Consider the following 17,270-nt stretch of genomic DNA (forward strand, 5'->3'; position numbering starts at 1 on the left):
TCTTTGGATCCATTGTCCTATTTTCCCTAACGGCTCATGCACACAATTGTATGCATTTTGCAGTTCACAAAAAATACGGATGACGTCTGTGTGCATTATGTATTTTGCAGAACGGAACAGCTGGCCCCTAATAGAACAGTACTATCCTTGTCCGTAATGCGGACAATAATATCACGTTCTATTTTTTTGGCGGAACAGACCTACAGTCCCAAAAAAAAAAACGGACATGGAAAGAAAATACGTTTGTGTGCAAGCACGATAGAGATTTCTTAGGGAGAATAGGATTCTGACACTCCGCCATGCTGGGAGAGTGTCAGAGGAAGCTTACCATGGCTTCAGAAGCATCCAGGCTGCCATGGTAACTGATCGCATCCCCGCGATTTCACTGTGGAGGCTCTGATCGGAAGGCAGAGGGAGCAATCTCTCACAGATGCAATTATCGGTGTTGATCGCTGCATCTGAGGGGTTAAATGATGGGGTGTGGCGTGATCACCGTTCCATCATTGCGGACATGTACAGCGCTGGTGCAGTCTTTACACATGGCACCCGCTCGCACACGTGCAGTGGACGCCATAGTTGGCTGGTCTCTGCGGTTTCAAACTGCAGAGGCCCGCGGCTAATGTCCGTGACAGGCAATAATGCTGATTTCTGACATTACAGCCTTTAGATGCCGTGATCAAGTGTGATCATGGCATCTAAAAGAATACTATAAATATAGTATTATACTAGATATACTAGAAATGAATAAAAGAAAGCATTGTAGCCTCCTAAAGAGTCTACAAAAAAAGTAAAAAGTTAAATATAAAAAAATCACCCCCTTTCCTTAGAATAAAAAAACACAAATAAAAAAATATTAATATTATGGGCATCACTGTGTCCAAAAACTACCATACTATTCAAAAGGACCTTTCACCGCTCTTGACAGGTCTGTTTTAATAGCTATATGCATTCCCCACGTACTAACAATTCTGAAGCATCTATTCTTATGTGTCTAGGTCACGGGTGTCAAACACAAGGCCCGCGGGCCGAATCCGGCCCGCCAGACCTCGTCATGTGGCCCGCGCAGCGAGCGAGCTGGCGGCGGCGGCAGGGCACAGGGAGATGAGCGCTTCCATTGTGGAAGCGCTCATCTCCAGTCATCTGTATCGCCGTCCTCAGGACAGCGATACAGATGCCTGCCTGTGTTGCGGTAGGGGAGGGAGAGGCGTGTTCCTTTCCCTTCCTCTGATAGGCTGCCGGCCTAGTGCCTACAGCCTATCAGAGGCCGGCGCAGGCGGCGCAATGGCGTCATCGCGCTGCCTGAGCCATAAAGCGTGGGACACAGGCCAGAAGAGGCCTGCATCGCATCACTGACATTGAGGTAAGTATGTGTTTTTTTTTATTATGTACAATACTTTTACTGGCAAAGGGGGGGCTGTTTGTTATTACTGGCAAAGGGGGGGCTGTTTGTTATTACTGGCAAAGGGGGGGCTGTTTGTTATTACTGGCAAAGGGGGGGCTGTTTGTTATTACTGGCAAAGGGGGGGCTGTTTGTTATTACTGGCAAAGGGGGGGCTGTTTGTTATTACTGGCAAAGGGGGGGCTGTTTGTTATTACTGGCAAAGGGGGGGCTGTTTGTTATTACTGGCAAAGGGGGGGCTGTTTGTTATTACTGGCAAAGGGGGGGCTGTTTGTTATTACTGGCAAAGGGGGGGCTGTTTGTTATTACTGGCAAAGGGGGGGCTGTTTGTTATTACTGGCAAAGGGGGGGCTGTTTGTTATTACTGGCAAAGGGGGGGCTGTTTGTTATTACTGGCAAAGGGGGGGCTGTTTGTTATTACTGGCAAAGGGGGGGCTGTTTGTTATTACTGGCAAAGGGGGGGCTGTTTGTTATTACTGGCAAAGGGGGGGCTGTTTGTTATTACTGGCAAAGGGGGGGCTGTTTGTTATTACTGGCAAAGGGGGGGCTGTTTGTTATTACTGGCAAAGGGGGGGCTGTTTGTTATTACTGGCAAAGGGGGGGCTGTTTGTTATTACTGGCAAAGGGGGGGCTGTTTGTTATTACTGGCAAAGGGGGGGCTGTTTGTTATTACTGGCAAAGGGGGGGCTGTTTTTACTGGCGGGGGCTGTTATTACTGGCGGGGGCTGTTATTACTGGCGGGGGCTGTTATTACTGGCGGGGGCTGTTATTACTGGCACAGAGGGGCTGTTATTACTGGCACAGAGGGGCTGTTATTACTGGCACAGAGGGGCTGTTATTACTGGCACAGAGGGGCTGTTATTACTGGCACAGAGGGGCTGTTATTACTGATACAGAGGGGCTCTTATTACTGGGGGCTGTTATTACTGGCACAGAGGGGCTCTTATTACTGGGGGCTGTTATTACTGGCACAGAGGGGCTCTTATTACTGGGGGCTGTTATTACTGGCGGCTGTTATTACTGGCACAGAGGGGCTGTTATTACTGGGGGCTGTTATTACTGACACAGAGGGGCTCTTATTACTGTGGGCTCTTATTACTGGCACAGAGGGGCTGTTATTACTGGGGGCTGTTATTACTGGCACAGAGGGGCTCTTATTACTGGGGGCTGTTATTACTGGGGGCTGCTATTACTGGCATAGGGGGCTATTATTACTGGCACAGGGGGGGCTGTTAATACTGGCACATGATTGGGGGCACTATAGGGGCATCTACTGAGGCCACAAAGAAGGGGTATTTTATATGGGCTCTCTGTACAGTACAATTTTATACTGGGACACATGGTGGGTACTATGGGGAAGGGGGGAGAGGAGTACTATGGGGTCATCTACGGGGGACACTAAGAAGGGGTATTTTATACTTGTAAATTATGGGGGACACTGAGGGCATCTACTGGAGCATTTTATACTGGTACATTATGGGGGGCACTAGGAGGAAGGAGGGTGTGGAGCACTATGGGGTCATTTACTAGGGGCACTATATAGGGGTATTTTATACTGGCACATTATGGGGGCACTATGAGGACATTAGCTCAAATGGGGGCATTACAAGGGGGTATTTTTTGCACTGTCACATTATAAGGAGAATTATTACTACTGGGGGGGGGGGGGGGGGCATTATGGTGGGCTTTATTACTCCCCCATGGTATGACCCCCTAGTAGCAGCACCATCCTCTCACTGCTCTGCTATCCCTCTGCAACTTCTCCAAATACTTATGAAATCTTTCTCATTAGGATAAAACACCTCATCAGCTCCACCGAGCCCCCGGCCAAAGTGTGGAAGTGGCGTCCGAGATCCCCAAGGGCCAAGCCAAGTAACTAAGTTTTCCGGCCCTTTGAGGGTGACCAAACTGCTGATGCGGCCCCCGATGAATTTGAGTTTGACACCCCTGGTCTAGGTTGTGCCCTTCCTCTGTTATTTCTACTAGAAGTTATGAATGAATTGCATTAGCCCTCAGTAACGGTACAGAGGGGAGGTAACCAGTTGGGGGTGTGTACCTGCACAGTCTGACTATCCAATTGGTGCTGCCATTTTAAGACTGTGCAGGTACACGCCCCCAACTGGTTACCACACCTCTGTACCCTTACTGAAAGCTAATGCAATTCATTCATAACTTCTAGTAGAAATAATAGAGGAATGGGACAACATAGAGACATCAGAATAAATGCTCCAGAATTATTACATGGGGAATGCATGGAGCTATTAAAACAGGAATGTCAGGAGTGGTGAAAGGTCCTCTTTAAAAATGTTTTTCCAATACAGTGAATGGCATAATGAGAAAAAAAAAAAAAGGATCAAAATGGCCTATTCACCATTTTTTTTCAATACAAATACAATATACAAAAGTTATGGGGGTCAGAACATGGTGATGTGAATTTTTTTTTTCTTCAGTATTTAGACATACAAAAGAGAATGAAGGACACAGGTCAGTTTTTCTGCAAAGGGAACGCCGTAGAGACAAAACCCGTAAAACTTTGGAGGAATGAGGTTGTTTGTTTTTTCAAATTCCACCCTATTTGGAATTTTTTTTTTTCACTACACGGTATGCCATATTAAATGGTGGCATTAGAAGGTGTAACTTTTCCCACAAAAAACAAGCCCTAATATGGAAAAGTGAACGAAAAAATTTAAAAGTTATGGCTCCAGGAAAACCGGAAAAAAAAAAAATGAAACCGCAAAAACAAAAAACCTCCGGTATCCTAAGGGTTAAAATGTCCGAACTTGCCCAAGAGGAATACCTTAGGGAGTAGATATTTAAAAAAAAGTCACTTTGAAGGAGTTTCTAATGTTTTGGCGCTGGTCATGGTTGAAAAAAATGGTTAAATAATGAAATACTTTCTAAAAGAAAAAATATTTTATAAAAGGAAAAATATAAATTGGTGTAATTCTCAGTTTTTCCTTAATTTTTTTAAATATTATATCTGTCTTCTAATGGCCCAAAAGAAAGGTCTAAGAGGTATGCCATGATAAATTATATCAAAAACATGCAGGTTGGCTCAGAAATTATTTGCAAATTGGTACATGAATTGTTACAACAATGCTCAATTAAAGTAGGCAGATACAGAAATTCCGTCATGACAGGTCTTGACACTCTAGAACTAGTAGAATACTAGAAACACATAACTAGAGAGTAGGGAAGGAATTTGCTTTACGCCATGAGTTTATTTCCTCTGTTGCACTGTTTATTCTACCTTACTTTGAAAACAATAAACAGAATTTGAAAAGAAATTAATTATTTGCAGTTAGGCTCATTTATAAAATTGAAAAATTGGCTAAGTAAAACTTTTATTTTATACATTTAAATTTCTACTTTTCTGGGCGGGAGTCAGTCTTATCAGTGAGGACCGCCTCCTTGACTTCGAAGAGCAGAATGAGCAGGGATTTAAATGAATAATATACAAGTTATACTGAATCTTTTCCCATAAAACTAGATCTCAATCTGCTCAGCTTCTCCTTCTCGATAACATGCTGCCTGCAGCTCAAACAACATGTTCAATGTCAAAGGTTCCCTTTAGCAGTATGCAAAAAGCTTTTGGGTTCCTTCTAGTGGTGCCTGCAATTTTTATCATTTAAAAGGGTTTCTGCAATTTTACTACTGATGACCTATCCTTAGGATAGGTCATCCATATCGGATCAGTGGGGGTCGGACACTCAGGACCGATCACCCATTTAAAAAAGCAGCGGCACTCCTGTGACCACCACGGCCTTCTCTCTGCACACCACATTGTATAGCGGCACACCCAGCCCCATTCACTTGAATGGGGCTGAGCTGCTCTGAGGCCACATGACCAATGAAAGGGTCGTCACTGGCCTAGGAAAACCTGTGAGAAGGCTGCTACACTAACAGGAACTGTTTGGTGGGAGTCCCGGTTGTTGGACCCCATTTGATCAGATATTGATGACCCATCTTGAGGACAGGTCATCAGTTGTAAAATCTCAGAAAATCCCTGCATAAACTCTTTGTTTATGCAGAGCATTTAGAGCTATACATCAGAAAAGAAAGGACTAGACTAGTCTCCTGTTGTGCAGATTGTGCCACATCTGAAGCTGCCTTGAACTAGCAGATAGGCTAACTTCTAGGCATATATAAAACTATAGTAAATACAGCCGTAATATGATTTACTGTAAATATGAATGTACTGATTTACTAAAAACAGTTAATGCACTGCAGTCCCAGCAGATTATCACCTTGCTATTTGTTCGCAAACGCTAGCTCTTTTATTTGCAAGACTGCCACAGGAAAATGTAAAAAGGTCAGAAAACAATTTTTTCTTTTAGGCTTAGTTGTGCTTTAACAAAATAATAAGCCAGGGCGCAAAAAAAAAACAAAAAAAACACATTAACTATCTCACACAGAAAGGTCCTCAAATGACCTCACAGTAAATAACTAGTCCCATAGATCTTCTACAAAGCCACATGCCATAGAAAGGATATTAAATGACAACCAGTAAAACTATACTTTTATGTAGAAGCTGAACCTAATTACCAGTGCATCAAAAATGTTCATTAAAAACAATTATATATGTATTTAAAACCAAAATGCAATCCCATTTAGGGCCTGTGACAAACCATTTGACATGACACCCAATCTCTAAGTGACCTTCAGGCATCCTGAACGGCTAGATTTACAGAAACAATTAAAGCAATGCTGGTAGGAAATGGCTTTTTAAAGATGTCTAATAATGGATGTTTCAAAGAGTTTTGAGGACAAATGCAATTAGAAATGCTGTAAACTGGGAAAGGTAAAGTGAAACATTAATTTAGGAACAGGCCACTTTAATAGCCTTGCTTATGCTACTGCCAAACTGTCTGCCAATGCCATACTGTTAAGTTCTGAAGAGGTTCAAAATTAAATTTGGCTGCGGGTTTTAACTAAATTGTAACTGGAAAAAGGAAGTAGTCAAACCGAATTAGTTGAGATATTTTGGCATATATAAAGATTATATATAAACACAAGAATACTTTGTAAAATGGAAAATGCTATATATATACATACATACCATATTTTCCGGCGTATAAGACTACTTTCTAACACTAGAAATTATTTTCAAAAGTCGGGGGTCATCTTATACGCCAGGTATACTCAGATCCGATGGTATGACCTAACCCCCAGGCATTCCCATGGTGACGGGGACACTTGCCTGGGGGTTAGAATATACAGGGCCCTGCCGCTCACAGGAGTACATTTATAAACTGTAATCCGTAACTTTTTAACTTTAATCAGCGCTCATCTGTTTACTAGGGTACCTTACGCTCAGCTCCGGTAACAGGCAGTGCAGGCTGCGCTCACTCATTGACGTCACGTGCCTGCTCCGCCTAGTGGGAGGCGCAGGCACGTGACGTCAGTGAGTGAGCGCCGCCCGCACTGCCTGTTACCGGAGCTGAGAGTAAGGTACCCTAGTAAACAGATGAGCGCTGATTAAAGTTAAAAAGTGGGGAGGGGGATCCGTGGATGGCACCGTCATGGGGAGGGGGATCCGTGGATGGCATCGTCATGGGGAGGGGGATCCGTGGATGGCACCGTCATGGGGAGGGGGATCCGTGGATGGCACCGTCATGGGGAGGGGGATCCGTGGATGGCACCGTCATGGGGAGGGGGATCCGTGGATGGCACCGTCATGGGGAGGGGGATCCGTGGATGGCACCGTCATGGGGAGGGGGATCCGTGGATGGCACCGTCATGGGGAGGGGGATCCGTGGATGGCACCGTCATGGGGAGGGGGATCCGTGGATGGCACCGTCATGGGGAGGGGGATCCGTGGATGGCACCGTCATGGGGAGGGGGATCCGTGGATGGCACCGTCATGGGGAGGGGGATCCGTGGATGGCACCGTCATGGGGAGGGGGATCCACTGATCTCCTTCCCCATAATGGTGCCATTCACAGATCCCAGTCAGTTCCCTGGACTGGAGAAGATCGTCTTGAAGACAGGGAGGGCTGGGCATTAGGGGTAGTCTTATACGGAGAGTATAGCCCAAACCCTATATTTTAAATGGAAAAGTTGGGGGTCGTCTTATACGCCGGAAAATACGGATATCTTTTTCACTTCAGAGTTTATTCCTTTTTTCAGCCTAAAATCTAGAGAAGAGAAGTCTAGGGAAAATCTAGAGAAGTAGAGCATTTATTGTCAAGATGCATTGGTCAATCATTAGCTACATAATCACTGTAATATAAAATGTTCTGCAAATTTCTGTAACTTAAAAAAAAACAAAAAAAAACTTCCTCACAGTTTTCAAAATCTCTTACTGCTAGTGAATTTGACACTTTCTTTTTTACATCCAGAGGCTGAAAGTCATTACAGATCTAATGCTTCTCACAGATAAAAGGGAAGTCTGAACTAGTAACCTGTTGCCAATTGCAAAAAAAATAAAAAAAATTATAACATGGAAACACACTCGCCCACCCGGGGTACTGTCGTTCCTGGGCATACAAGTCACGGCTTCCTCTCCCTATTCTCAACAAATGCATACATGGCTTAGATTGCATGTACATGGGGTGATCGAGAGAGAACCATTAAAAATAGCACATCTTAGGAAGACCCTGTGGCAAGAAATACGAGCCTTCCCCTTCCTTCTCAAACTCTTAAGTTACTTCTAAGAGCATTGGGCTCATTTTTCATTGCTGCCTCAATACCAACTCCCGATTCATATTCCAAGCAGGACATAGCTGCTTAGAGAGCTTATGTATACAAGAACCTTCTTGAGATAAATGGATTTAGACAGCATTATGTATCACAAACAATTTGCCTATATGGGTGTTAAGCCTAGAACACAAATACACAGTGCTGTCTGTAAGATAAGATGTTATTCAGACCAAACCGGATCCACAAGGAATACTGTCTGCTTTGTACTGACAAATGTACGTACGTGAAATTTGATTAGCGGAAGAGATATGGTGTTATTCAGGGAAACTGGAGCTGGACAGAACGTAAAGACCACCCATTGTCTGTCCAACTTCACAACTGGCATTAAAAACTGCATTACCTCATCCCAAACCTCAAAGCTACTTTTTTTCCTAAAACATGCTGGATGCACATGAGGTCCTGTTGTCTACTGCAAGTGATTTTGTTTTGCACAGTGCCTCAGTAGTTCAAGGATGTGACAAACTCCCACATGGAGTGAATAGAAATTCTGTGTGCGATATTTCTAGAATGTAGGAGAGCCATTAAGAGGCAAGGAATATATGGCAGCCTCCAAGGACAACAACAGTAGAACATGGAGAGATCGGGCTTCCTGTGCTGTAGATTCCAGGTGGACAATGACCAGGCATTTATCATTTCATTCAGCTAAGCAAATGAATAGGAATGGCTCGATCTGCACAAGCCAATGATGTTACCTACTAAACGTAGAAAGCTTTAGGTTTATAAGTAGACCGATGTTGTCAAGACTGGCTGGCCATCTAATGCATTTGGTAGTCCCAGACAGCTGATGTCGGGGAAGAATAGGATTCATAATGGTGTCTAGCAGCAACCTAAAGTGGATTTAGACAAACCAATAATCGTTCAGATTAGAGGAAACGACCGTTTGTGTGAACAATAGTTCCCGATAACCTGGTCAGCTACATGTGCTGCTGATCACCCGATAAACGAGCAAAACGCTCTTCATCAGGTGTTCCTGTCATTTGTGCAGGCACCTAATTATCGTTTCTGGGCAGCTGATCGTGCTGTCTATACAGAGATCTTCTGCCCAGAATCAATGATTCTGTATGAGGACGAGGGATCGCAATAGCAACAGCTTGTTCTCATACTGTAGAGGTGATCGCTGCATGTAAATACAGAGCTTCACCTCCACTGAACGAGCAGCCGACTGTTGGGAAGGAACGCTTCCTTCATGACAATGGGCAGCTCCTTCGGCCTGTCTAAACCTGCCTTTACTCCACTCTCCTTATTGATAACACTTGAGCATGTCATTGGGAAGAGATGAGGGAGTTGGAGACATAGCTGTTGGCCAAACATGACTGCTACCTAAAATGTAAGGCTCCATGTATGTAAACTACCAAGTTTTCCCTTGTTCTCTCAGTGGATAAGGGACACGCAAAACTCTGCTCTGCAACTTTTAAAATGTACAAATGAACACTTAGAACATTTTAATTGCCTGAGCTACAAAGATAAGAGCTATGAAATGTATATCACTCAGTGCACAAACGCTAATGTCTCAAGTGCTCATCTTCCCTAGTATCGTCATGACATAATTCTGCCACTCTAGACCAGCTTGAAGCAGGCCGACACTCGCATGCCACAAAGGAAATCACAACTGGCAGATTGCCGGAAAATATTCCAGTGGCCCTTGAGCAGCGTGAGATGTGTGCCTCATACTGTACATTAATGAATTACCTTTCCATTTCCTTTTATAGTGACGCTTGATCAAAAGGAATTTTAACCATCGCACAATAGAGTTAGGAAGCAAAAAAAAAAATCATTATAATTTAACACAAATATGAAATACATACACAGAATTATTTACCTCTTCATGTTTAACAGCGCCCAAGGAATTCCAGTTGGTGTATTGAAAGCAGGCAACAGTTTCTCTCCAAGTTCCACTGCTTTTCTTCTAAAGATCTATTTCAACAATAAAAACAATCTTTCAGTTGATGATAACCCTTTCTACAAATGCTAATATTACTACTCGTGAAGAAGACAACTGATCGACATCACTCCAGGATCATGCCTCATGTACACAACCGTATTTTTCATTCTTGCGCTATTTGACAGATCGTACACTGACCCATTCATTTCTATGAGACCTTGCACACATCTGTATGTATGGCAGATCTGTGTGGCCATTCTGCAAATTATAGCCTAGATCTTATTATTGCCCATATTGCAGACAATAGGTCTTCCTATTGAGGGGAGTGAGAAAAATACGCAATGCGCACAGAAGGTGTCTATATTTTGCGGGCATAAATACAGATAAAGGTTGTGTGCATGATGCCCAATATTAACAACTGGGAATATTATTTTTAGTTAAAGGGGTATTCCCATCACAGATAATGGGGGCATATCGCTAGGGAATGGAGCGGGGAGAGTGGTGGCTGGAGGACCCCAGGTTTCCCAGGGTCCGTCCACCGCCAAGCACTCTCCCCATACAAGTGAATGGGAATGCACCGTGCTTGCGCGGCCACCGCTCCCATTCATTTCTATGGGGCCAACGGAAAAAGCCTTACTAGCACTTGGCTATTTTCGGCAGCCCCATAGAAATGAATGCATGTGCAGTGCGCCCTCTGTCACCTTCCCCACTCTGTTTTCAGGACCCGCACCTATCAGAGAATGGGGACATATCCTAGCACGCATACACAGCAGCTTCCATCCTGGCCACCTTGTATCTGCGCTGCAGCAGGGGCCGTAACCCCTGTATACGAGCAGTGTATAATGCAATGGGAAAATAAATCAAGCAAGCAAAGGAAGCTATATGGATAATCACAGTGAATTAAATTAGTAAGTGCCTTGTAGTAAGTTTGCCTACATGAAAAATGCCATTTGCTGAAGTGAAATAACCACTTTAAAGATAGAAATTTAAACATGTAATCATGTGAAGCTTACTTGAGAGGTATCTGAACTGACCACCCCTGTCCATCTGACCTGTCAGCCATTAGAGTCACTGCAAAGTCACTTTTTAAGGAGGAGCCCTATATAGAGGTGCAGCTGATCACCCAATGAACGAGAAAACACTCATACATCAGCGCATGATCGTATCTTTTGACTGATACCCAAAATCAGGGCTGCCATAAGGAATTTAAAGGGAACCTGTCACCACTACTATGCTACCCTCACTGAGCGTTTCTAAATGTTCATTGTGTTACAGTAAACATAAATTACACTTTTAATTTCATTTGCAGACAAATTCAATAAGTATTATGCATTTTTGTACTTCCCGCCTTTTTATGCAAATTAACATACAGGCAAGTCTTACAATGATAGTTTACCAGTGTATAAGTGCATGTTAAATATGTAATTCTAGACAGGATAAACTTTAATTTACACCTTTAAAAATGCACACAGGTTTTTAGCCTCTAGATCCTAAAGAGGCAATAACTTTCCAAACAACTTCTCAAAGGTCACTTTAGGTGAACTTAAATGTGTAAATCAATTTGATTAAAAATTTTCGTTCTGAAATCTGTCACTAAGGGTCTGCCTTCTAGCAATTTTGCCATCCACTCATTGTTACTAGGTGAATACCATCCTTGGCAGCACAGAGGGACTGAAGGAAGAGGGTGCGTTTTTCTTCACTGGCTGTCTCTGGATCTCAGTGAGCTTCTGAGCTCCGTGCAGAGGCCCCTTCCCCATCCAGGGCTCAATGCTGCAGAATGCGCACCATCTCAAACTGCTGTTTTTCTGTGTAGGACAGCCACATCTTCCCTCCAGTACACAGTAATTGCATTTCTTACGTCAGTCATAACAGAGTTCATTTATGAAGTGCTTGAGTGCCTCTGCATGTGCTAGTGTTAGCTTATTAGTCAGCATCCCTCACTGGACTGACTCTGCATCAGTTTACATAGTCTTTGCCCTGTCTGTGTTGTAATCAATGTGTCCTTGTGTTCTGGATATTTCCCCTCAAATGGTGTTTTGTGACCTACAGTTATTTTTCCCTCTCTATGATGTCATGATAAGGTGTGTTCTGAGTGCTTTGCGCATAAACGGTCTCTTACATACCATATATGCTGGGGATAGGGGCAAGGATTAGTATAGGCCTCACTTGTGATTTGCCTAGAAGCATGGGAAAGGAAGTCTAGAGTAGTATAGTACTGGCAGACTGCCTTTATGAGGACACACCTCTAGGCTGGAGAACAACGGCTACCGTATTTTTCTCCCCATAAGACGCACTTTTTTTCCCCCAAAAGAGGGGGAAAAGTGCCCCTGCGTCTTATGGTGGCGAATGCTGGCAATTTACATCGCAGTCTGCGATGCTGCAGCATCGCAGACTGCAATGTATTCGTGAGGAGGGACTGTAGTAGCCGGGGAGAGCGGCGGGGCCGTGCAGGCACTGTACTCTGGCCCCTGCAGCTCGTATGTACTGTATTATACGTAGTGTTAATCATCGGATCTAAACTGAATAATGATGCGCTCCCCATGTGTACCGTACTTGCATGTCACGCTCCTGTAGTAAGCACTAGCAGCTAGCAGGCAGGCCGGGCAGCCATAACTCACGGAGTTCACGTGCCTGCTCCGCCTACTTTATGAATGAGGTAGGCGGAGCAGGCACGTGACCTCAGCCCGGCCTGCCTGCTAGTGCTTACTACAGGAGCGTGACATGCAAGTACGGTACACATGGGGAGCCGAGGGAGCGCATCATTATTCAGTTGAGATCTGATTATTAACACTATGTATAATACAGTACATACTGAGCTGCGGGGCCAGAGTACAGTGCCTGCACGGCCCCTCCGCTCTCCCCGCCTACTACAGTCCCTCCCTAGGAATCTGTGAATGGGATAATGATGGGGGGGGGGGGGGGGGGGAGAAATCTGTGGATGGCATTATGATGGTGGGGGGGGGGGGGGGAGATCTGTGGATGGCATTATGATGGGGGGGGAGATCTGTGGATGGGACTGTTATGGGGGGGGGGGGGGATCTGTGGATGATACATATAGCAGTGCCATCCACAGATCCCCCCACCATCATAATAATGCCATCCACAGATCCCCCCCATAACCGTGCCATCCACAAATTCCCCACCCCATAACAGTGCATCATCCACAGATCCCCCATAATAGTGTCATAAACAGACCGCCATTAGTTCAAACCCACCAAACGCACACCTTTTGGTTAAAAATATATTTTTTCTTATTTTCCTCCTCAAAAACCTAGGTGCGTCTTATGGGCCGGTGCGTCTTATAGGGCGAAAAATACAGTAAATGCAGGAGGAGCAGTCTAGGTCAGCTAGAAGTCAATATAAGCAGACCAGAGCACTGGGGGAGGTTGGAACGGATCCTCACACTCTCCCCAGCAGAAGAAAATTTGTGATAAGCTTTAAAAGTCAGTTACCATTTAAATAATGAATGTTCTCATTTGCAACAGCAAAGAGCTTAAAATATTGAGGAACTGAAACCGTATACATTAGAAAGCTACATATATCTAATGATTATACACCAGCTACAAAACAAAGAACCCCCTTTTCAACGATATCCACATTTACAAACTACAAAACAAAAAAAAAAAATATAAAAAATCAAGAGATAAAATAAAGGATATATTACCAAGTGACAAGATTTTATATTTTGATGATTATGCAGGATTAAGTTGGAGATGGTGCTTCACTTTGATAACAAGAAGGTCCTCCTGAAGGCTATGATTGCCTTATTTTAGCTTAGCCAAGGTCAACAGCTACAGATCTGCCAAACATATTGCTTTGTGCAGAATTTCCCCTGAAATGTTTGGCTGCAGATTTCAGAAAATGAACACTTCTTCGTTCTAAAAGTTTGTTCGGCATGTATACTAGTAGGAAGATGCACTGAAGGCTATTCAGAATGCAGTCACAGTACTTCACTGTATGGAGGAGATGAATTATTCATTTTAACTTCTGAATTTCTTAACACAACCTACATGACTTTGTTACTGCTAGTCGGTGTGATACCTGACGGATACTAAAGACTACTAACAAACAGGTTTCCATGTACAGAACATGTAGTTCTTTGGTGAGGATATTTTAAATATCCTATACCCCCAAGAACGGGGGTCCCATTTCTCCGATCTGATGGGGCAGCAGGTCAGGCATGCACCCTGCCACTCAATTCTCTAACAGGCGGAAATAGCCAAGCACTGTACTCTACTATCTGACAGTTCCCTACAGAATTAATGGAGCAGCAGGGTGCATGGCCGACCTGCCACTCTGTCAGATTGAGGGAACGGGACTCCGCTATCAGTTTCTTATCCCCATGGCACATCCCCTTTAAGGCTTCTGGATGCACAGATGTCAAAATAGAAAACTTGCTGTGTCCTCAATGCACAAAATAGCTGCAGCCTTGAGGGGTTAAAGGGGTTTTCCAATAATTTCTTACCGATGACCTATCCTCAATATCTGATCAGTGGCGGTCCAATACCTAGGACCCCCGCCGATCAGCTGTTTGGGAAGGCACTGGCGCTCCTGTGTGAGAGCTGTGGTCTTCTTTCTGCTTTTCCTAGGCCAAGTGACATGTTCATGTGTAAAGTGGCCTAGGAGCAGCTCGGCCCCATAGAAGTGAATGGGCTGAGTGCAATACCAAGCACAGCCACTACATAATGTAAAACGCTGTGCTTGGTAAGCTGCGAGAAGGCAGCTCACAGATGCACCGCTGCCTTATCAAAACAGCTGATCGACGGGTGTCCCGAGTGTTGGACCCCCACCGATCATCAGTAGAAATCCTGGAAAACTCTTTTAAAGAACAATCTAGAGATGCACAGTATCAAAGTATAAATCATAACATTTAGAACCCCTCCAATGCTGATACATATAGGCTTTCCTTCAATACTTCCACATGACTGGCATGTTATATTTCAAATTGCAAACTAACATGGGGCCTAGTATAAAAGAGCTCAATCTGCTCTCTATATAGCCAGCAAACGCGCTTTAATTTTTCATGTATGAAACCACTAGGTAGTTTTAAAAAAAAACAACCAAACCATAAAAAATAAATAAAAATAAATAAAAAAATCGGAAGTAATTTTATTTGCTATTTACGATTACAAACTGTGGACATTAGCAAGAGCATTATCCACATGCTACCAATAGTTTTTCCAATAAACGCTTGAGCTGCTTCAGACCAAGACAGCACACAGGAAAAAATATCCAGCAGTATGCAAACAATACAGAGAAAAGGTCATCCTTATTTAGACTGTAGTCCAGAAGACAGCAGCTGCCTGTTCTGAGCACAATCCCCAGATCCGCTGCTAATCGCAAGCATCTTTTATCACACCCTCTGCTAAGCTTCCAGCATCTGCTTCCCAATTTTCCTGTTACATCCAGCACTGTGTATGGAACAGAAACTAGAGCAGCAAATAACCATTGCATTCATGTGAGCTCAAGCATGAACAAAAAGTACTACTTTACATATAAACTATCCCATGTAACTCGTGAGCACTGATTTGCAGACGGCTGCTGGATAGGAAAACAAAAAAGTACAAAAAAAGGCGCTCAAATGCGAGACACTGTGTAATTAGACACTCATCACAGGAAACTACAGGCACAAGGACCACTGGATATGATCCTCACTAACTAGCCTTTTACGGGTATTAAAGGGGTTGTGCAGCAATATATTTTGATGACCCATCCTCCGGATAGGTAATCAATATCTGATCGGTGGGGTTCAACACCTGGTACCCCCGCCGATCAGCTGTTTGAAGAGGAGGCGGAGCTATTCATGTTCATTACACTGCTTATTGTCTTGGAAGTTTCGGAGCAAGCAATTGGAACAGGAAGCAGGAGCACCATCTCTTCTTCATACAGCTGATCGCCAGGGTTGCCAGGTGTTAGACCCCCACTGATCAGATATTGATGGCCTATCCTGAGGTAAAGGTCATCAATTTATATATTGCTGCACAACCCCTTTAAGAGGGTGACTACACCAAGACTTTAACAATTTGAAGTAGGTTAGTAGTAGTAAAAGGAACAACTAAACACTATACATTTTGGGGCAAATTCTGGGAAGACAGATTAAAGGCGTTTCCCAGTTTAGACATTTATGGCATAAACAAAGGATCATAAATGTCTAAAAAGGTGGGGTCCCACGTCTGAGACCCCTATCCAATGGGAGTACCTCAGCAGCCATTATGACAAAAGGCATGCACATTTAGACAAGCAATATTAAATGCAAAAACAAAAAAAACGTACAAGGTAGTGGGATGCAGTACGACTTGAATGGCTGATTCTTAAGCAAAAATTGGCCCGTGTGGAAAATTAACATGTGAATTGGCCCACTGACTATAATAGGTCAGCAATCAGTCTGTGTGCTGTCCGTTCTATGCTTGGACAGCATAAGTGAACACCGCTGGTCTGCGTAGCAGCATCCTGGAGGAGACAAAGTAGAGGTGGCCACTCATGTGCTTGGCTCTCTGTTCACATCTAAGGGAGTCTCTGCCATCTCTCCATTTAGTCTCCAGATGCCATTAGCCTGCACAATGGTTAAGGATTCTGGAGGCAGGACTTGTACAGCGATTTTTGGTCTGCGCTATAGGTATGCCATAAATGACTAAATAGGTAAAACTCATTCCAAAGGCATTGAATTAACACGCAATTATATTTTTGAATGCATCAAAAAGATTCAATCAGTATTTGAAAAAAATGATGCCCGGTAAAGTCATGGATGCCGTGTACCCAGGGACATCAACCCCAGCTAACCCCAGTAATGTCATTGAACAGCTAAAGTAGTGAACCACAGAAGGAAATGTACTCATTGCAGCAGTGAAATCCCAGCTGCGCTCATCTATTACAGCATCCTCATACTGATTTAAATGTAAATCTAAGTGACAGTAAGGCCCTTAGCTTGGGCTATCATTCGACTGTCACAATCAATCTCTTCCAGATTAAGGCTGCAGTGACATATACTTTCTGGGATCATGTAGTTATTTTAGTAATCAACAGATGTCAAGGTTTACTTTACTTGCTCTGTTTAAACCAGGCAGAATAAACTGTATTCCTTATTTTACATCTCCAAGCCTATGGAACTATGTCCACAAAATAACTCTGCACTCTCTCACAACCTAACATTTTCTATAATTACATAATATCACCCATGATCATAGAACATACATCTTAACCCCTTAAGGACACAGCCTTATTTCACCTTAAGGACCAGGCCATTTTTTGCAAATCTGACCAGTGTCACTTTAAGTGGTGATAACTTTA

General features: G+C 43.7%; 1 protein-coding gene across 1 annotated transcript in view; it reads right to left on the bottom strand.

The window, feature by feature from the left end:
• The window catches only part of MAN1A1 (mannosidase alpha class 1A member 1), a 244,482-nt gene that overhangs the window by 95,771 nt on the left and 131,441 nt on the right, over window positions 1-17,270 (bottom strand). The window contains exon 5 of the mRNA XM_040428933.1: window positions 9,921-10,015. Coding sequence (XP_040284867.1) covers window positions 9,921-10,015 — 95 coding nt within the window. The remainder of the gene's footprint in view (window positions 1-9,920; window positions 10,016-17,270) is intronic.

The sequence above is a fragment of the Bufo bufo genome, chromosome 4 (genome assembly GCF_905171765.1).
Source record: "Bufo bufo chromosome 4, aBufBuf1.1, whole genome shotgun sequence".
NCBI lineage: Eukaryota > Metazoa > Chordata > Amphibia > Anura > Bufonidae > Bufo > Bufo bufo.